The 21,949-nt window shown below is 40.2% G+C and overlaps 1 protein-coding gene across 2 annotated transcripts in view; it reads left to right on the forward strand.

Moving 5' to 3' along the window:
* slc8a1b (solute carrier family 8 member 1b) overlaps positions 1-21,949 on the forward strand; it is a 177,310-nt gene that overhangs the window by 147,024 nt on the left and 8,337 nt on the right. For both annotated transcript variants that reach the window (XM_049463790.1, XM_049463791.1), the window contains exon 6: positions 9,141-9,416. In XM_049463790.1, the coding sequence (XP_049319747.1) occupies positions 9,141-9,416 (276 nt within the window). The remainder of the gene's footprint in view (positions 1-9,140; positions 9,417-21,949) is intronic.

Genomic DNA, 21,949 nt, shown 5'->3' on the forward strand with positions numbered 1-21,949 from the left:
ATAAATGACTTCCTCTTGTCTTGTATATTGTTGATCTGCATCTCCTTTACTTATGAAAACAACTTCTTTGGTCTACATTGTTTTGCATGTTACAGTTTTTTCATGCTATTAAGTCGTGTCCCACAACATGCGCTCAACCCTGTTACCATAAGGAATTTTACCTGCAGAGAAAGAGTTAAAAATATTTAAAGTCTACTGGCACAAAGGAAGTGACATCACAAGGACATTTTCTGCCCACATGGCAAGACCAAGAGTGAGTGCTCTAACAATTTTTTTAACAAGTTTTTTTTTTCCAAATATGTTTGTCCGAGTTGTGTGTGTCACTCAGTGAACTCAACCCTGTTACTCATATTGTAAGACTAATGAATAGAGTCAAAATGTACTTTATATACTTATATAACCATGTTTGATCTTGATCTTGTATACATAGCTAAATTTTACAGTTAGCATCTGTTCCTGGGTTAAACCACAACTTAGCCTAGATTTGCAACCCTGTTACTCGCAACCCTGTTACTGTAAGTTACCAAATATATTGCGTAATCTAATTAAAAAAAATGCTCTGATACCTGAGCTTGACGAATCAAACTTTTTGATAGTCTATTACCTGTATTTAATAAATATATGACTAAAAATGATCAAATTGAAGATCAAATTTTCAGAAGTGACCACTCCTGAAATGTATTAGCTTCAGCTAAGGAGCTCAGCACCTCTTATTCTTCTCAGTTTGGACGTGGAGCTCTTCATATCGGTCTAGAGTGAGAAAAGAAAATGAGAGGCAATAATAAAACCTGTAAAAGAAAGAGGGAGAACCGTCTCTGTGCAGGGTCTCGGTAATTACTCTCAATATGATCTCAAAGCAGTGACCCCAGACTCACCTCCTGCTCCCCTGGAGTGTGTATGTGTATATTTGTACGTGTGTGTGTGTGTGTGTGTGTGTAGTTCAGGTGTTGGCAGTTCACACTCGAGATCTTCTCAGCATGCCAATTTGAGCTCCAGGACAAAGTAAGGTTAAGTGTGAGTGTGTGTGTGTGTGTGTGTGTGTGTGTGTGTGTGTGTGTGTGTGTGTGTGTGTGTGTGTGTGTGTGTGAGTATAAACATGTCAGCTTCAGACAGTTGTCACCAGGCCAGATGGTGGAGCACCGGTCGCTTTTAGACCCAATAAACTGGACGACATTAAACACGCGTTTTATATTACATTTTCCATTTACATGCACTACAAATCTGATCATAATCAGAATACTACAGATATCTGATTAAGTACACAGTAAAATTAGTAAAATTAGTGCTGGATCAACACCTAAAGAGTTAACTTTAACACCCCTTTGGAGCATATATGGTCCCACTCTACAGAGAGTACAAATTACACTGATTAAATGTGTTAAATGTTCAGTGTTAATATGATACTGTGCAGTTTACTATTTACTTATTCTAGTGTTGTTCATTAGTGTTATAGCAACACCTAAAGTGTTAATTTTACACCATTTAGAGCAGGGGTGTCCAAACTTTTTTTGTTGGGGGCCAGAAGGAGAAATCACGGGCCACAGACTCTGTAATAAAACAAATAATGAAATATACCACTTTAAATAATACTTTTTTCCTGATTATTTCATTTACACACCACTTTACTTACTATCTTTATCTTTATCCCACTTTTAGACTCTTTGGTCTGTTTTTCTGCGCTAGAAATGCGCACCCTCTCCGCTTTTGGACTCTTTTGCCCCGTTTTTCTGCGCTAGAAATGCGCACTCTCTCCGCTTTTAGACTCTTTGGCCTGTTTTTCTGTGCTAGAAATGCGCACTCTCTCCGCTTTTAGACTCTTTGGTCTGTTTTTCTGTGCTAGAAATGCGCACTCTCTCCGCTTTTAGACTCTTTGCCCCGTTTTTCTGAGCTAGAAATGTGCACTCTCCCCACTTTTAGACTCTTGGCCCGTTTTTCTGAGCTAGAAATGTGCACTCTCCCCACTTTTAGACTCTTTTGCCCCGTTTTTCTGAGCTAGAAATGTGCACTCTCCCCACTTTTAGACTCTTGGCCCGTTTTTCTGCGCTAGAAATGCGCACCCTCTCTGCTTTTAGACTCTTTGGTCTGTTTTTCTGTGCTAGAAATGCGCACTCTCTCCGCTTTTAGACTCTTTGGCCTGTTTTTCTGCGCTAGAAATGCGCACTCTCTCCACTTTTAGACTCTTTTGCCCCGTTTTTCTGAGCTAGAAATGTGCACTCTCCCCACTTTTAGACTCTTTGGTCTGTTTTTCTGCGCTAGAAATGCGCTCTCTCTCCGACTCTTTGGCCCGTTTCTGACACCTAGCGTTCAAACTTTGAATCTCACATTATAAAAACCTGCTTAACAGCGGGCCAACTTTCATTCTATTTCTAAAATACCTCGCGGGCCGCTCCAAAAAAGGAAACGGCCACAAATGGCCCGCGGACCGTAGTTTGGACACCCCTGGTTTGGAGTATGTACACAGCAAAAAGGCAAGTGTTAAATTAACTCCCACACAGTTGATTTTAACTCTTTTTCAGGGAGTTCAATCAACACTTTCAAAATAGTTCAACATTTAACACCTTGCAAGAGTTCATTTTTAACTCATATTTGTATTTCTTTTAACTTCCTAAATTGTTACACTAACACTAAAAAGAGTTAAAAAAAATTGTAAATGAGAAGAAGATTAGTCAATTGATATGACTTTTTGATATTTAATTATTATTCAGGACGGGTTAGCGTGTAATTTTCCATTATATTTCTTAGTGCATTACCAACACTTTATCACAATTTACAAATTGTACAAAGTATGGTAACTTGCTCTTATAGCCTACAATATATTGTCTAGACAAACAACCATTAAACATAATATAACACAATACCCAATGAAAGGTAGCCCTGGTGGGCAAGATTTCACACTGATGGTAAGTTAGGATCTGGTGGACACACCCATTATGCAAATAATGTGTTTAACTGGGCGGAGTTTAATTAAATCCCTGTGGAGTTGGACAGTATTTATTGGGTTTAGTGGGATTAACACTGAAATATTTAATTCTGTCAAATAACTCCAACACTGAACACCATTTAAATCTGAAAGAGTTTTTTTGAAAATTACACTTTGAGAGTGAAAATCAACTCTCAGTTGTTTAACTCTGAAATTTCAACTCTCCTGTTTTTGCTGTTTAGTCTTGTAACATATAACATACTCTGGAATAATGTTTAAAAAGCAGATTAGAAGTCTGATACAGAGAAAGCTTCTCAAAAAGTGATTTAGATGAACGCATTTTTCACACTATACGGCGCACCGGATTATAAGGCACATTATGTGACACTAGTAAGGAACAGGGGTGTTGCAGGTCTCTCTGCTGGGTGTTGTTTGGAGGGATAACTAGGTTAAGTAAAGCTAAGCTAAGTAAACATAACTATCATTCTTAAAAAAACAAGGCTAGATGTGAATCTACCTAATTTCTCTTTTGAAAACTGTTTATTTGGTGAGTAAAGCGCTTTCATTTATATACAGTAAGCTTAAATTCCTAAATTTATCCATCACTATGGCTGGAGCATTAGCATTAGCCACTAACCGCTAGTGCTAGCTAGACTGAGGAACCCTGTTCTGTGTTCTGGTAAGCCAGGGCGATTTTAGATAGCAGTTCGTCCTATGTAGCTTGTACCTCTGAACAGTGAAAGAGCTAGCGCTTAACGCAGTAAGCGGGTAGTACTAATGCTGCTCCAGCAGTGCTAGCCGGGGTTAGCAGCAGGCTACTGGCCAATAATACTCAGCTAGCACTTACCACAGTTTGAGAAACCTCACTGAAAATCCTGTATAACGCTGTACTTCAGTGGAGTGGCTTTACTGCTCCTTATAACCTGACTGGTAAAATTCATATATAATAGATTTTATAATAGAGAGTTATAGCAAAAATATGGTAGTCTTTTACTACACAAACTGGAGATTTTACACTGAAAGGAGGAAGTCCTTGTTCCAGACACATAGCGTGTGTCTTTTTGCAGCTATGCAAACTTTTACATCAACAATAAACAGAATAAACATGTCTGTTTCCTCTGCTGAGAAGTATTTGACACGCCCAGGTAGCTGCGCCGTTAAAATAGCAATCTACTAGTCTGAGCGCACCTGATTACCTCTTAAAGGTAATGAAGATGTGAAACACTGATTGGTTAAATGTTGTATGTTACACCCAAAACACACCAGTGATTAATTAAGCGAATTACCATATGCCTTTTGTGCATTTCGAGACGCACAAGCTGTACTTTTCCCATCGTTACGATTGCAAAGACCAACACCAACACCAACAAATCAAGCGGTGCACGGTGCAGTTAACAGCTCGCCTAAAGATCGCTATGTCATAAAAACATAAATGTAATAGTTGAATAAACTTCTCATAATAATGAGATGTTATGTCATTAAAATTGGCTGGTGTTGCCATAACAGGTTACTTTCTCATAAATACAAGATTTATATTTCATAACTGCAACATAATATCTCATAATAATGAGATGTTTATTTTATTAATAGGACATGACTTCTAGTAATAATAGCATGCTGAAGACTTTTTTAATAATACCTGGCAACAAAATGCTTCTGTAATATGTAATGTTTCTCGCCTCTTTCGTTTCTGTTTATTATCCGTGTACACACACACACACACACACACACACACACACACACACACAAACACAGACAGGCAGAGCCACAGGCAGAGGAAACAGCACTAAAAGGCTGAAGTAAGTGCAGTAAAATGAGGCGCTTCTGGTGTAGAGGCTCCTAAATGTCACGCTGTGTTTATTCCTGCGCTGATATTAAGATCGGGACTCCGGCCCAAGATAAACTGTGCGAGTGTGACTGGTGTGTGTGTGCATGAGTGAAGAGTGAGGTACGGTGTGCTCACACACTGTTACCACAGAGATAAAACGAACACGCTTACACACACACAACACACACACACACACACACAGGCGCTCATACAGAGATACACAAACACTTCAGAGCGGCTGTAGATGTTTGTGGATTAGAGCACGTCTCTGCAGAGTATTGAAAAGAGTTTATGCTGATTTTCTGTTGGAGTAACTGTGTTTACTGTCCAGTATATTTGAATCAAATACGTCAGGTATTCAAATAGTTCACCAAATGGTCCAAATGATTTCCAATTACTCTATACCTAAATCATAGGAGTCAACTTTATCAAAAGGTCCAAATGATTCCCAATAATTGTATACCTGAATCAAATGATTCAAATGATTCCCAATTTCTGTATATCTGAATCATAGGAGTCAACTTCACCAAATGATCTAAATGATTCCCAATTATTTTGTGCCTGAATTATAAGAGTCAACTCCATCAAATGATCTAAATGATTACCAATTACTGTATATTTAAATCTTAGGAGTCAGTTTCTTCAAATGTTCTAAATGATTCCCAATTACTCTGTATCTGAATCATAGAAGTCAATTTCTTTAAATCATCCAGTTAATTCCCAATTACTGTATATCTGAATCATAGGAGTCAATTTTACCAAATGATCTAAATGATTCCCAATTATTGTGTACTTGAATTAAAGGAGTCAACTTTATCAAGTTATCTAAATGATTCCCAATTTCTGTATATCTGAATCATAGGAGTCAACTTCATCAAATGGTCCAAATGATTCCCAATCACTGTATATCTGAATCATAGGAGTCAATTTAATCAAATGATCCAAGTGATTCCCATTTACTCTGTATCTGAATCATAGGAGTCAGTTTCATTAAGTGATCTAAATGATTTCCACTTACTGTATTTCATTTTGTGATAAGAGTTTTAGTGAGGTCAGGATGTTGTTCTGTGTTGTGTGGCACAATGGAGCTTCATATAATGCTTTTGGGATGAATTAGGGAGAAGGGAAGTTGGGAATGATAAAGTGGGGTGGTGATCATCCAAGAGCTTGACCACACTAACTGCATTGTCGCTAAATGCAGTCAAATTGTCTCAGCAATCTACCAAAATGTAGTTGTTTTCGATCAACTGTATGTGGCAGGCTTTCCTGTCTAAGAGAGAGAGAGAGAGAAAGTGTGTGTGTGTGTGTGCAAATGGTAAAAATGAATTTTATCCTGAAGGGTCCCTCTGGTTATAACGGAAGGTCATTGAGTCGGGGGGCTGTGTGAGATTGAATATGATCAAATATCCAAACACATCTATAAATCATTTTAATATCCCAGTCGCTTCTGCTGAAGTGGCTCAAGGCTGGAGATTGACATATATCACCACCTCCACAGGGCTAAATCTCTGTTTGAATTTATTGCACCGAATCTTTAAAATAAACAGCAACCCCAAGATTAGAATCATAAAATTCAAGTTTAAAACAAGAGATTTCAAATTACTGTATATCTGAATCATTAGAATCAACTCCATTAGATTATCTAAATGATTACCAATTGCTGCATATTTGAATCATAAGAATTTCAGATCATAAGAACTTCATCAAATGATTCGAAATAATTCCAATTACTGTATATATATGAGTCATAGTTCAGATAGGAGTGTAACTGGAACGCTTCTACAGGTTGTAAATCTTTTTCAGAAAGTCTTGAAAGCCTCACCACCCAAGATATAATAAGCTGCCCCCATATTAACAGTATTAAAACAGTAGTATTATACCATTTATTAGCACTTATGTCTGTTTGAGTCTCATTAAATCTGTCGTACACACAGTAGTGTCCAACATCTGTCTGTCTGGACGTACTTATATGGGGTTTATGCAGTGGTGTGCAGTGAGGCCCTTCTAACCCTTCAGAGAAGGGGTGACAATAAGTGCATGTAAATAATTACATAATTTTTAATCAGTAAATATATATTATAGCTATTGTAAGTGTATGGACTTATTTTATAAATTAACTAAAATAAAAAAAAAACAGCAACTAATTTAAAGCATTAGTCTGTGTTTTTCAGTTGCGACAGGACTCTTATCTGACTGACAGCTGTTCTAACCAATCAAAGCTTTTTTAAAATGACTTCTGCTCACGTGTCTGCATGGACTCTTCTCCTGATTTTGAGAAGGTTGTAGTAATGAGTATATTAGCAAAGTCATAGACCAATCTAACCAATCATATTCATGATTTTCACTATGTATAGCAGAGCTAACTATAATGGAATTGCGGCTGCAAATAAGACAGATATTGTGTCACAACATATTAAAAATCCTTTTAAAGGCTGCCCTTCAATGTGAAACTAATTCACAGTAATAGGCCGCCTGACTGGTGAGTTTTTGTGTGTACTTAATGTTTTGGCTGTCCTTGGGGGGGGGTTTCAGAAGGGGTACCCACTATATTCACTGTATGCCACTGGGTTTATGTGCCCAAAATCTTGCATAAAGCTCGGATGTGATGTCAGTTCCAGCTTCAACCTCCCACTTCTGAGATAAATGAGGCAAATGCAGCGTAAGACTTCATTTAGAATTGCCGGTTCTTCTGTATCGACAGCACAAGAGCCGAGCTGTGAATGGCTAATGCAGAGTGTGAGTGTGTGTGAGTGTGTGTGTGAGTGTCTTTGAGAGGGTTTGTCCCACTTCTGTAAACACACAGGTCCTATTGTGGCAGTCATTTGAGCACGGTAACGGAACAATAAGCCAATCCTTTTTAGTTAGAGCTCAAATCCGCTTGCCTTTGTGCTCCAGTGACTGAGGAGCTGACGATTTAAAACAGCCAGATCACACATAATCCTTCTTTATAGTGCCTTACCTGACAGAGGAGAGTGTGTGTGTGTGTGTGAGAGAGAGAGAGAGAGAGAGAGAGAGAAAGAGCCACAGTGTCTAGACCTTCAAGGTAATTTTTCTGTAGAATAGCAAACAAAGTGGATTGGCTCTTACTGAGCTCACTCACACACACACACACACACATAGAGAAACATCTTAAAGCTTCTTTTTTTTTTATCAGAAAGGGGTCTCCACTCTTTTCAAACGGAATGGTGAAGGCGTTTGAAGGTTGTGTCTGTGCGTATTTCAAACAACGCCTTTCTGTCTGGCTCTCCGCCTCAGCTCTCTCTATCTCTGTGTTCTGTGTTTATATTGTGTGTATAATGTGATGGACTCTTTGGGAAAAAAAGGGATCTTTGGCAAGGCTCTGAGGCTCTGAGTGGTCCAGCAGACTAAGGTGCTGCCACTGTAATCTGGAAAGATCTGCGTTTCAAATCCCAGGTCATGCTGCTTCGCCATCAGCGGCCAGAGTCTGAGAGATTACAATTGACCAGGCTCTGTCTGGGTGGGTAGATTGGGTAGAGTGATGTTGGTCAGCACAGATGTCTGTTAGCTGATGTATCAGAGCTCGGGTCCGGCACCTTTCTCTAAGTGAAGCGAGGAGGGTGCACATTTTTAGCGCAGAAAAACGGGCCAAAGAGTCTAAAAGCGAGGAGGGTGCGCATTTCTAGCACAGAAAAACGGGCCAAAGAGTCTAAAAGCGGAAAGAGTGCACATGTCTAGCACAGAAAAACGGGCCAAAGAGTCTAAAAGCGGAGAGAGTGCACATTTCTAGCGCAGAAAAACGGGGAGAGGATCTAAAAGCGGAGAGGGTGCGCATTTCTGGCACAGAAAAACGGGCCAAAGAGTCTAAAAGCGGAGAGGGTGCGCATTTCTAGCACAGAAAAACGGGCCAAAGAGTCTAAAAGCGGAGAGGGTGCGCATTTCTAGCGCAGAAAAACAGGCCAAAGAGTCTAAAAGTGCAGAGAGTGCGCATTTCTAGCGCAGAAAAACGGGGCAAAGAGTCTAAAAGCGGAGAGAGTGCGCATTTCTAGCACAGAAAAACTGCCAGAGCCCAGAGATGGGTAGATGGCACACTTTCCCCTCATCACTCCTAGGGTGATGTCGATCAGCACAAGGAGTCTGTGAGCTGATGTATCGGAACGAGTCGCTGCGCTTTCCTCAGAGCGCAATACTGCATCAGCAGCAGTTTGAAAAGAGGCGGAGTCTGACTTCACATGTATCAGAGGAGGCATGTGCTAGGCATGTCTTCACCCTCCTGGTGTTGGTGCATCACTAGTGATAGGGGGAGTTGTAAAAAATGGAATGGTTAATTGACCTTGTAAATTGGGGAGGAAAAACATAGAGTTCTGTTAATGACCCATAATTTGTCCTAAGACCCTAACCTCTCCACCCTCTCCCTCTCTCTTTACCTTGCAGGTGAGGACGATGATGACGAAGAGTGCGGTGAGGAGAAGCTGCCCTCCTGCTTCGATTACGTCATGCATTTCCTGACCGTCTTCTGGAAGGTTCTGTTCGCCTTCGTGCCGCCCACTGACTACTGGAACGGCTGGGCGTGCTTCGTCGTGTCCATCTGCATGATCGGACTCCTCACCGCCTTCATCGGAGACCTGGCCTCGCATTTCGGCTGCACCGTCGGCCTTAAAGACTCGGTGACCGCCGTGGTGTTCGTCGCACTGGGCACTTCAGTACCAGGTGAGAGAAAGAGGGAGGAGGCGGGACAGTGGGGTGGGTCAGCCAGAACATTAGAACCTGGTTATCTGGTTACCGGGGCATGTGTCAAATGGATGTACGGAGGCCTGGACAATATTCTAATAACACATAGCTGAGCTACGTCAGTGCGTGATGACTTAATTACACAGACGCGCAGCCAGAGAGGCTAGGCTAGGCTAGACTAGCAGCGGTTGTACATCTAATCTGTTTAACCACCTCAAGCAGTTCCACTACATACAACAGGGTTCATACTGTCATGAAAAACCTGGAAATGTCTTGGAATTTGAAAATATCAAATTCCAGGCCTGAATAAGTTTTGGAAAAATAAAAATACACAAAAAAGTTTGAGAAAAGTCATGGAAATTTGGTCCACAAATCTTTGTTTTTTTTAGTATGTATTTGAGCTAACAAATAAGTCAGCTCAGAGTTAATTCAGTAATTTATCCCTATACAGTGGAGCTCTCAGGATCTGACACACATTTTATTTTTGAAGATTGTGTGTCATTATTTTTATCAGATTAATTTTTAGCCTACTAAAATCAATTTTATTTATAGTTTTATTGTCTGCACTGATGTTTTAAAAGTCCTATGATTATCCTATGAAAATTTGCCTTGAAGGCATGGAAAAGTCTTATTCAGGCTGAAATACTTTAATAGCTTATGTCACATGTGTCAAACACAAGGCCCGCGGGCCAAATGTGGCCCGCCACGTCCTTTTATGTGGCCCGCGAGAGCTTGTAAGATCTTAGTGTCTATAATAAATGGATCAGAAGCGTGCTTTGACCAAAAACTACGTTTCCCACAATGCTTGTCGATTGTATTACCCGCGAAGTTACGGCTTACTGCCACTACACGGCAGTGTAGTCATTGATGTGGAAACCCTGCCGGAGGGAAGGCGTAACTTCGCGGGTGAAATGTTTATCCCATAATGTCCAGAAAAAGAGAAGTTGATGCAGACGGACGGCTGTGCTTCAAGGCGAAAGACCGGTATGCCTTTTGTGTTACGAAGAGTGTTACTGACCAAAATAAACGCTTTTTAGAAGAGATATAAGTTATGTGTAAATATTTATAAGACAATAGCTGACAAAATCTGTTTTAATGATTTTAATAAACATCACTGTGTCAGCGCTATTCAGTTTCACCGCAGCGAAGGACGAAGACGTGAATCACTTATCTAACCAGCCTGTACTGATTTCTGCTCCAATAACCCTTTCAATAACCTCCAATAGCCTTTTATAGTCTTCAGTAGCCTTCAACAGTCTAACCCTGCAGCCGTGGTGTGTCCACTAAACTCCGTAGTTATAAACATTCTGAGGTTAGCAGCGCGCTAACTGACCTGTTTTTAATGTAACGTTAATCCGAGCAGTGACTCCGTGACGCTGCTCTGAACTGCTGCTGTTAGCTGCTTGTGCTGAAAGATGAGCTGTAGAGAGCTGTATTATCCGGTTAGTGGGGTTAAAACCTTTATTTCCTACACAGAAGAACTTAAAATGTTTTAAAAACGCTCCAGACTGGCTGAGCTGAGCCTGTAGCCCGTGGCTGGGCTGTAGCTCTGACTCAGTGAAGACAGCGGGGGCTTGTGCTGCTGCTGCAGCTCCCACTAGTGGTTGGATGAGGAACTGCTAAATCTGAGGAAATGCTAAATCTATCACATATTCTTAACAGCTCACAATTTTTGATTTTATATTTATTAAGCCTTATTTCAGTATCAAACGTTTTGATCAAAGTTAATATAACTTGTATTTTATGTCATTTCTATTCACTTGAATAGTTTGGTTCTTGATTGATGGAGTTTTTGGATTTCATAACATGACAAATTAAAAGGATTTATGTTAATAGAGCAACAAGCAAACATTTTTTCCATTTAGAGTTATTTAACATTAAAGAGTAATTACATTCATTTTATATTACATTTGGTTACATTTTATTACATTTATAAGTTACATCTGGCCCTCAGAGGACAGCCAATATGCCAATGTGGCCCTCGGCCAAAATGAGTTTGACACCCCTGGCTTATGTTGTAATTAAGTTATTTATAGTTAATAAAGCCTATAGGTTTGCTTATTTGACGGGGATATCATGTTCATTTTATGTATATAAAGGCTTTTTGGTACCACTTTAAAATAAGACTTCCTTTATAAAGGGTTTATAAATTGTTTATAATTAGTTTATTAATGGTTACTAATTAGGTTGTAAATGCCTTAAAAATCATTAATAATCAGTTATAACACATATGTAGAGGGTAACAATGACCTGTTGTTTGCCAAATAGTGAACCCACAGTCCTCTATATTGTTGCCCTTTCTATGTATGTGTTATAACTAATTATTAATTACTTTTATGGCATTTACAGCCTAATTAGTAACCATTAATAAACTAATTGTAAACCATTTATAAACCCTTTATAAAGGTAGTCTTATTTTAAAGTGGTACCGGCTTTTTGTATTCTTTATCCTGGTTGGAGCACTTAGTTTTAATCTGTTAAATTTGTTTACAAAAGATTAAGAACCTCTGCCTCTGCTGTACTTTAAAGTTATTTATATTGGTAACATATATATATAGGTTATAGGTTTATTTTTGACAGGTCCAGTTTTTATTTTGCTATATGCAAATAAAAGTGTGCATTGATTTATTTTGACCTTTTTTATTTCTAAAGTATTATATATTTTTTGTGAGAGGAGGCTTTAAAAAGACTTAAATTAAATTATCAGACAGTAGTAGATACAGGATTACAGATTTTCATTAGCAGATCCTTAGCAGTTTTTCTGAGGCCTTCATGTATTTCGATCGATATCGAAATTAAATCGCATCGACCGAAAATTTGCCTATATCGTACAGCACTAGATGTACATGTTAGGCAGCAAGCGAACAGTCAGTTCACACTGGCAGAAACAAGTTGCTTGTGTGTGTGTTTGAGAGAGAGAGAGAGAGAGAGAGAGAGAGAGAGAGAGAGAGAGAGAGAGAGAGAGAGAGAGAGAGAGAGGGAGAGAGAGAGAGAGAGAGATAGAAAGGCAGCAAGAAGGAAAGCTCTTTCCAAGAAAGTGGTTTATGGAAGAGAAATGCTGTAAAATAGAGAGAGAGACAGATGTACTGTTGCCGAAGGGGAATAAATGAAGATGGAGAGAGAGAGAGAGAGAGAGAGAGAGAGAGAAAAGGAAGAAAGAGAAAGAGAGAGAAAAGATGAACGGTGGTTGGAGAAAAGGGTTCACAGCACTGCCTTCCTCTGTACATTACCATACTGTCACCAGCAGCTGAGGAACTGTGTGTGTGTGTGGGGGGGGGGGGGTTCTGGTTATGATAAATTATTTAATTATAAGTTGGGTTGGCGTGCTCTCCTGCTGGCCTGCAGATTAGCCTCATCTGTCATGATCCGTGCTGCTGAGAGAAGATACAGGATACAGCCGCACCTGCAAAACACACACACACACACACTCTCTCTTTCACACACACACACACACACACACACACGCATCTGTTCACATTCACACCCAAATACACTCATCATCTGAATATTATTACCTGCTGTAGGCCTAATGTGTGTTCCGTCATCTATCACACTTAAAGAAAACTTAACTAGCAGCATAAATCCACACACACACACACACACACACACATGTAGGTCACATGTCATATTCATACACACACTCACTGGCCACTTTATTAGAAACAACTGCTTTGAGCATTTTGCTCTTTTTTTATGGAGGTATAGTGTTTCTAATAAAGTGGCCAGTGAGTGGAAGCACCATGTAAGTAGGTGTTTCTAATAAAGCGACCAGTGAGTCAAAGCACACAGCAGGTAGGGTGTTTCTAATAAAATGGCCAGTGAGTGAAAGCATGGGATAGGTACATGTCTCTAGTAAAGTGGCCAGTAAGTGGAAGCACAAAGTAAATAGGTGTTTCTAATAAAGTGGCCAGTGAGTGGAAGCACAAAGGGAGTAGGTGTTTCTAATAAAGTGGCCAGTGAGTGGAAGCCCAAGATAAGAAGGTGTTTCTAATAAAGTGGCCAGTGAGTGACAGCACAAAGTAAGTAGGTGTTTCTAATAAAGTGGCCAGTGAGTAGAAGCACAAAGTAAGTAGGTGTTTCTAATAAAGTGGCCAGTGAGTGGAAGCACCATGTAAGTAGGTGTTTCTAATAAAGTGGCCAGTGAGTAGAAGCACAAAGTAAGTAGGTGTTTCTAATAAAGTGGCCAGTGAGTGGAAGCACCATGTAAGTAGGTGTTTCTAATAAAGTGGCCAGTGAGTGGAAGCACCAAGTAAGTAGGTGTTTCTAATAAAGTGGCCAGTGAGTGGAAGCACAAAGTAAGTAGGTGTTTCTAATAAAGTGGCCAGTGAGTGGAAGCACAAGGTAGGTAAATAGGTGTTTCTAATAAAGTGGCCAGAGAGTGGAAGCACCAGGTAAGTAGGTGTTTCTAATAAAGTGGCCAGTGAGTGGAAGCACCAAGTAAGTAGGTGTTTCTAATAAAGTGGCCAGTGAGTGGAAGCACAAGGTAGGTAAATAGGTGTTTCTAATAAAGTGGCCAGAGAGTGGAAGCACCAAGTAAGTAGGTGTTTCTAATAAAGTGGCCAGTGAGTGGAAGCATGGGGTAGGTAGGGTGTTTCTAATAAAGTGGCCAGAAAGTGTAAGCATGGGGTATGTAAATATGTGTTTCTAAAAAGTAGCCAGTGAATGGAAGCACAAGGTAGGTAAATAGGTGTTTCTAATAAAGTGGCCAGACAGTGAGAGCACAAGATAAGTAGGTGTTTCTAATAAAGTGGCCAGTGAGTGGATAAATATTGCTTTGTTTGTTTTCTAATCGCACACAAACACAGAGACAGTGACCCTGCTGACATTAAAGATGCATGTACGCACATGCTAACTACATTTGCACCCACACACACACACACACACACTCACACACACACACACACACACTGTATGTAAATACAGTTGTGGTCAAAAGTTTACATACACTTGTAAAAAAACATAATGTTATGGCTGTCTTGAGTTTTCAATAAGTTCTACAACTCTTATTTTTCTGTGATAGAGTGATCGGAACACATACATGTTTGTCACAAAAAACAGTCATAAAATTTGGTTCTTTCATAAATTTATTATGGGTCTGCTGAAAATGTCACCAAATCTGCTGGGTCAAAAATATACATACAGCAACATTAGTATTTGGTTACATGTCCCTTGGCCATTTTCACGGCAACTAGGCGCTTTTGGTAGCCATCCACAAGCTCCTGGCAAGCTTCAGGTCGAATGTTTGACCACTCTTCTTGACAGAATTGGTGCAGTTCAGCTAAATGTGATGGTTTTCTTGCATGAACCCGTTTCTTTAGCACTGTCCACATGTTCTCAATGGGGTTTAAGTCAGGACTTTGGGAAGGCCATTCTAAAACCTTAATTCTAGCCTGGTTTAGCTATTCCTTTACCACTTTTGATGTGTGTTTTGGGTCATTGTCTTGTTGGAACACCCAACTGCGCCCAAGACCCAACCTTCGGGCTGATGGTTTTAAGTTTTCCTGCAGAATTTGGAGGTAATCCTCCTTCTTCATTATCCCATTTACTTTCTGCAAAGAACCAGTTCCACTGGCAGCAAAACATCCCCAGAGCATAATACTACCACCACCATGCTTGACAGTAGGCATGGTGTTCCTGGGATTAAAGGCCTCACCTTTTCTCCTCCAAACATATTGCTGGGTGTTGTGGCCAAACAGCTCAATTTTTGTTTCGTCTGACCAGAGAACTTTCCTCCAGAAGGTTTTATCTTTGTCCATGTGATCAGCAGCAAACTTCAGCCGAGTCTTAAGGTGCCTTTTCTGGAGCAAGGGCTTCTTTCTTGCACGGCAGCCTCTCAGTCCATGGCGATGTAAAACACGCTTGACTGTGGAGACTGACACCTGTGTTCCATCAGCTTCCAAATCCTTGCAGACCTGCTTCTTGGTGATTCTTGGTTGACTCTTGACCATCCTGACCAATCTCCTCTCGGCAGCATGTGATAGCTTGCGTTTTCTTCCTGATCGTGGCAGTGACACAACTGTTCCATGCACTTTATACTTGCGTATAATTGTCTGCACAGTTGCTCTTGGGACCTGTAGCTGCTTTGAAATGGCTCCAAGTGACTTCCCTGACTTGTTCAAGTCAATAATTCGCTTTTTCAGATCCACACTGAGTTCCTTTGACTTTCCCATTGTAGCTTTTGTAGCTGAGTCTAATCACTGGGTCAAATGAGCCCTATTTAAATGGGCTCATGAGAAGTCAACAGCTGTAGTCAATCAGAATCACTTACAAGAAGTGAAGAGGCCATGACATGAAGCTAATTTGATTGACACAACTCGCTACATCACCAAAATTGACAAATTTTGTTGCTGTATGTATATTTTTGACCCAGCAGATTTGGTGACATTTTCAGCAGACCCATAATAAATTTATGAAAGAACCAAATTTTATGACTGTTTTTTGTGACAAACATGTATGTGTTCCGATCACTCTATCACAGAAAAATAAGAGTTGTAGAACTTATTGAAAACTCAAGACAGCCATAACATTATGTTTTTTTACAAGTGTATGTAAACTTTTGACCACAACTGTAGGTGTAATGTATTGATGGTGCAGGGTGTGCTCTGCATATTTATCATTCCAGGCACGCTGGACTGAGTGGAAGTGCTGAGAGAGCAGAACAGCAGCAGACCTTCTGAGACTCTCTCTCTCTCTCTCTCTCTCTCTCTTTCTAATTCATCTTTCTTTATTCTCTCTCTGTCTCTTTCTTATTCTCTCTCCATCCCTTTCTTGCCTTTCTTGTTCTTGTTCTGTCTTTTCTTTTTCCATTTTTTACATGTCACCATCCTCTGCACTCTTTCTGAACCTATTCTTTAATAATTTCTCTCTCTCTTGATCTCTTTCTATCTCTCACTCTTTTCTTCTGTATTGTATAATGATTGATGATCTAATGTTCAGTTCATTTGTTACATTGCATGGCAGTGCATTTGGTCCGGTTAGTTCTGGTTATGGTTTTTAGTCAGTTTAGTGACTGAGTGCACTGAACAAGAACTTTATACATCTACAGCTATATGCAGTCTTCATCACCTACAGTATGTGGGTGGAGTCTAACTTTACTTTACGTTAGTTGTCTCTATTTTTGTTAAGCTGCCTTTTTTTTAAATGTTGTGCCAAATTCTGCCTCCTTGCCAGAATTCAAATCCTAAAAATCGTAAATGGACATAATGGGGCGGCATGGTGGCTTAGTGGTCAGCATGTTCACTTTCCAGCACTGGGGTCTTGGGTTCAAGTCCCTATCTGGGTGGAGTTTCCATGTTTTCCCTGTGTCTGTTTGGGTTTCCTCACACAGTCCAAAAACATGGAGAGATCAGGTAAATTGGATAAGAAATTTCCCAAGGCATTCAATTGATATGTGTGGTAAATGTATGTATCGTTGTGTGCCCACGTATTGGATTGGAAGTCTGTCCTGGGTAAAATGCTGTAGTGCCCGGATGTAGTCCTGCAGACGGACAGGCATTTCCGGTTGAGAGTACGCTGTGCACTATTGGCTGCTGCTTCTTACTGGTGTGTGGATGAGTGCTGAGTATAAATGCTTGTGTGTAAAAAAAACATGATTGTAAAGCATCCTTGGCTTTCTAGAAAGGCGCTATATAAGTGAAATTCATTCATACATACATTCATTCATATATAACACAGCAGAATAATGTAACATATTCTCATAGGATCCCTTTGATTTCTGTTTATACATAAGGGTAAATCTACAGTTACAGTAGATACAGGAATCAACAGTGTTGTGCTCACACTGCTGCGAAATGTGCATTCATTTTAAAAAGACAAACAAAACCTTATTTTTTTTTCATCTTCTGTTGATTTACGAGTAATGATAGCCTGCCCCAACTTCCTGCATCATCAATCATCATCACCGATTAATGAACAGAAGATGAAAACGAACCAAAATAAGTTCTGACACCCCTTCACATGCATGCATGTTATGTAGCTGTATGGTGATTCCTTTTCTATCTACTGTATCTACTGTGACTGTAGATTATCCTTTTTTAGATACATTGCACCCCACGCAAGAGGAATTTGAATTCTAGCAAGGATGCAGAATTTGACGCAATACCTAGTAAGGCAACACAACAAAAATTGGCAACAATCAGTGTAAAGGATAGTAAAGTATATTTAAAATCAAAACTCCACATTTAGACTTTGGTCCAGACTTTCAGGTGTTAAAATGGCCCAGAAATAAGGCCTGGTTTGCCAGCACACTGGCCAAGAATATCTCAGCAGTTCAATAGTTCACAATTCAGAAAAGCACTCAGCTAGATTAGAGGGGGGGGGGGGGGGGGGGGTTCGAATGAGTGTCTGGACACCATTCACTGAATTGTGCTTCAGCTGCAGGTTTTTCTTTGGTTTGTTCAGATTCAGATTCTGTGGCCGTCAGCAGTCTGAAATGCCCTGAGGGATATAAGCACTGACTAAAAGCTATCTCAATCTCAAGTGCCCCAGCTCAGGAAACGAAGGCAAACGAAACAGAATGTTTCGAATGAAGGCTGCAATAGTGTAAACTGGTGTATAGGGATTAGAAGTCTACTTTCTGTATAGGTACAAATATACCAGTTTGTGGATACAGGTGTGTAAATGCAAGTGCAAAGAAAACATTTATGAACCTATTGCAAGGCATGGGCTTGCTAGTAAAGGCCCTTAGAATTGAGCTGTAAAGCAGTGAAAGTGCTGTGAGTGTTCTCTGGAGTGATGGAGCTCCATACAATACACATTCAAAATACATTTAAAAATAAGGGATATTTTCCTCTGTCCGCTTAAAGTCGTCCCACCAGCCCAACGAAGGTTCAGTATCCCTTACATTTTAAGACAGGTTTACAAAAAAATCTAAAATAACCACATATGAACCACTTACACACTACAATTAGATTATCAGAATCTGAAATGTTGTGGACATTCCTACAAATGTCATTCTTTTAATACAGCCAAATTAAAAACCCTTTTCTAGATATTTAAAAAAAAAAGTTAAGATTTCATGTCTTTTTGGCATAAATGCACTCTTTTATATGATATATTTTTTATTTATTTAATGGATTTAAAATTGAACAAAGGGTGCACAAATTCTGCAAAATGAATCTTTTGATCACTCCACCCCTGATCAGTTCAGTTCATTTCGGTCCTCTCCACAGTTCTAGTTAAACTAGAGTCACAAGCTGTATTTTTTTATTTTAAAAGGTTTAATCTGTGTGTTCTTATTCGGAGACGAGTATTTTTAAGCAGCTATCAGAAAAATCTCATCACAGTTTCCATGATTAGCCTACCGTTACCTTTCTTTAAGAAAAATCGCTGTATATCCAGATATGTTTTAACATAAGCAGCTCCGACTAGCTGCCTGAACTCACAGCGACAGGGGGCTTCCCCACACTGACCCTCCTTTACAAGCTGATTGGCTGTTTCTCCTGAAAGGCGGGACTTTCTCCTTGAACCGGTTCCACGATTGGTTAAGAGACACAGAGCGGTCTCCTCAATAATATATCGTTTTTTATTTTAATATAATACGGGAAATTTACGGGAAAATACTAATACGGGAGGACGGCGGGAAAGAGGAGTAAAATACGGTAGTTTCCCGGCCAAAACGGGAGACTTGACAGGTATGACAATACATTTGCGATGAGTTGGAGAGGTGGGGGTGATAAGGTGTAGTGGTGATCATTTAACATCCTGACCTTACTCATGCTCTTATAGCTGAACGCAATTAAATCCTTACAGCAATGCTAAGCAATATGAGCATCCTGGCTGCATAGTCATGCTGCATTGGTGGCCGTTCAAAAAAGGCATAGAAAAAAAGGCAATGTCTCGCTACACAAGTATCGAAGGATGCATACGATTGTCCTTTACCCTCCTAGTGTCAGGAGCATTGCACGTGATAGGGTTTAGAAATTAATATCTAGTTTAGAAATCAATATTTGATGGAGTAACCCTGGTTTTTAATCACAGTTTTCATGCATCTTGGCATGTTCTCCTCCACCCGTCTTACACACTGCTTTTGGATAACTTCCTCTTGGTTTTAATATGATGTTTTTCCATTTGTTGTAGTTGTAGCACAGAAAAATGGGCCAAAGAGTCTAAAAGCGGAGAGAGTGTTCAGTTGTAGCGCAGAAAAACGAGCCAAAGAGTCTAAAAGTGGCGAGAGTGCTCAGTTGTAGCGCTGAGAAAAACAGGCCAAAGAGTCAAAAGCGGAGAGAGTGCTCAGTTGTAGCGCAGAAAAACAGGACAAAGAGTCTAAAAGCGGAGAGAGTCCTCAGTTATAGTGCAGAAAAACGGGCCAAAGAGTCTAAAAGCGGAGAGAGTGTTTAGTTGTAGCGCAGAAAAATGGGCCAAAGAGTCTAAAAGCGGAGAGGGTGTTCAGTTGTAGCGCTGAGAAAAACGTGCCAAAGAGTCTAAAAGCAGAGAGAGTGCTCAGTTGTAGAGCAGAAAAACGGGCCAAAGAGTCAAAAGCGGAGAGAGTGCTCAGTTGTAGCGCAGAAAAACAGGCCAAAGAGTCTAAAAGTGGAGAGAGTCCTCAGTTATAGTGCAGAAAAACGGGCCAAAGAGTCTAAAAGCGAAGAGAGTGCGCAGTTGTAGCGCAGAAAAACAGGTCAAAGAGTCTAAAAGCGGAGAGGGTGCGCAGTTGTTGCATGAAAACTAATTTCATGATGCTCTCTACACTACTGTTCTTGAGCTAATCTGAAGGCTGAAGAATGTAGGTCTGCAGATATTCTAATATATTTGAAATAAACAAAAGCTTCTTTTATTAACACACAATAGAACAAACATTCTGTTTGTAGAAATCCAGTCAGTTTTGGACACGAGTGATCTGTAATTGTTTTGAAGTTTTCGGATGGTTTCAGATACATGATGGCATTCAAGTCTTTGGCAGCTTCTGATCCGCAGTGGCTTCGGAATTTCTGGCTGTTGGAAGTCTGTAACGGGTCTGGATTCCTTGTAGGTTTGAAATCTGCGAGAGAGGACGCCCACGTCAGCGGCAGCAGCGCTAGCAGACTGCCTGGCTCCGCCGCGCACCAGACCAGCCGAGACCGGGCCGAGAATCGCCATGGCAATGCCATGGAGATGGCGGCTCTCTGCCACCCGTTTATGTGGGAAAAAACAAAGCAGGGGATTGGAAGAGCTGGTGCCGTACAGCACATCAGAGATGGCAGCTTTATGCCAAGCGAATTCTATTTCCGTTGTGAGGGTGAAGGTGTAATGAGGAGTTCTGGCTGAGCTCTGTGGCGCTATCCTCCGGAGATCGGAAGTAGTTTAGAGTTAGCGAAAAGTGTTGAGCTTCGGCAAAACAAACGAAAGAGATTACATTTCAATTCAAATCATACACGCATGCTTTCACTCTGCGTACTTAACTCAGAACGCCAAACAAGAACACTCACCACTGTGCAGAAGTGTAGAGTGGCTGGCCACTTTATTGGAAACACCTACTTACCCTGTACTTTTACTCACTGGCCATTTTATTAGAAACACCTATCCTTTTAAGGCCCACTAGCCTAAAACTATTTAGCTCACCCCCGCTGTCTCTTTAGATATGGATAGCTATGGATATTTTAAAGTAAAAATTAGCACTGTTGTAAGTCGCTCTGGATACAGGCGTATCAGTTAATCTGATAAGAGTGAATGAGTCAGAAGGAGAGGTAGAGAGATAGTAAGTCAGAAAGTTCATCAAAGAAAGACTCCAGGTCAAAGAAATAGAATCAGGCAGAGAGAGAATGAAAGAATCAGGAGAAGGAATCAAAAAGAGAGGCAAAAAAAATCTGAAACTGAAAGAGAGAAAGAGTCAAAGAGTAAGTCAAAATTAGAGTCAGTCGGAAAGAGAGGTAGAGAGAGGTAGTAAGTCAGTAAGGTAATCAAAGAAAGACTCAGGGTCAGAAAAAGAGAGTCAGGCAGAGGGAGAATGAAAGCAGGAATCAAAATGAGAGATTAAGAGAGGCAAAAAAATCAGAAAGAGAAACAGAGAAAGAGTCAAAGAGTGAGTCAAAATTAGAGGTGGTCAGAAAGAGAGATTGAGAGAGACAGAAAAAGAGTCGGAGAGAAAGAGTGACAAACATTGAAAGAGTCAGAGAGTGAGTCAAAATTAGAGTCAGTCAGATAGAGAGATTGAGAGAGACAGAAAGAGAGTCGGAGAGAAAGAGAGACAAACATTGAAAGAGTCAGAGAGTGAGTCAGAATCGGAGTCAGTCAGAGAGTCAGAGAGGGAAACAGTCAAAAAAAGGAAGTCAGACAGGGAATCTTAGAGAATAAAAAAGGGAGAAAGAACGAGAGATTGTGAGAGGACAAGAGTCTGAGAGAACGAGAGAGATAGACAGTGAGAGTCAGAGAAAGATAAATTCAAAGAGAGTCAGAGATAGTCAGAGAGAGGTGGACAAGATTATACTCATTACAGAGAGCCTGTAAAGAATGACAATATAAAATAGCTCAGTATTAAAATGTATATATATTTATATTATTAGTAATTCCCCAAAACATGGAGGGTAAAGACTAGT

The sequence above is a fragment of the Astyanax mexicanus genome, chromosome 14 (assembly GCF_023375975.1).
Source record: "Astyanax mexicanus isolate ESR-SI-001 chromosome 14, AstMex3_surface, whole genome shotgun sequence".
Taxonomy (NCBI): domain Eukaryota; kingdom Metazoa; phylum Chordata; class Actinopteri; order Characiformes; family Acestrorhamphidae; genus Astyanax; species Astyanax mexicanus.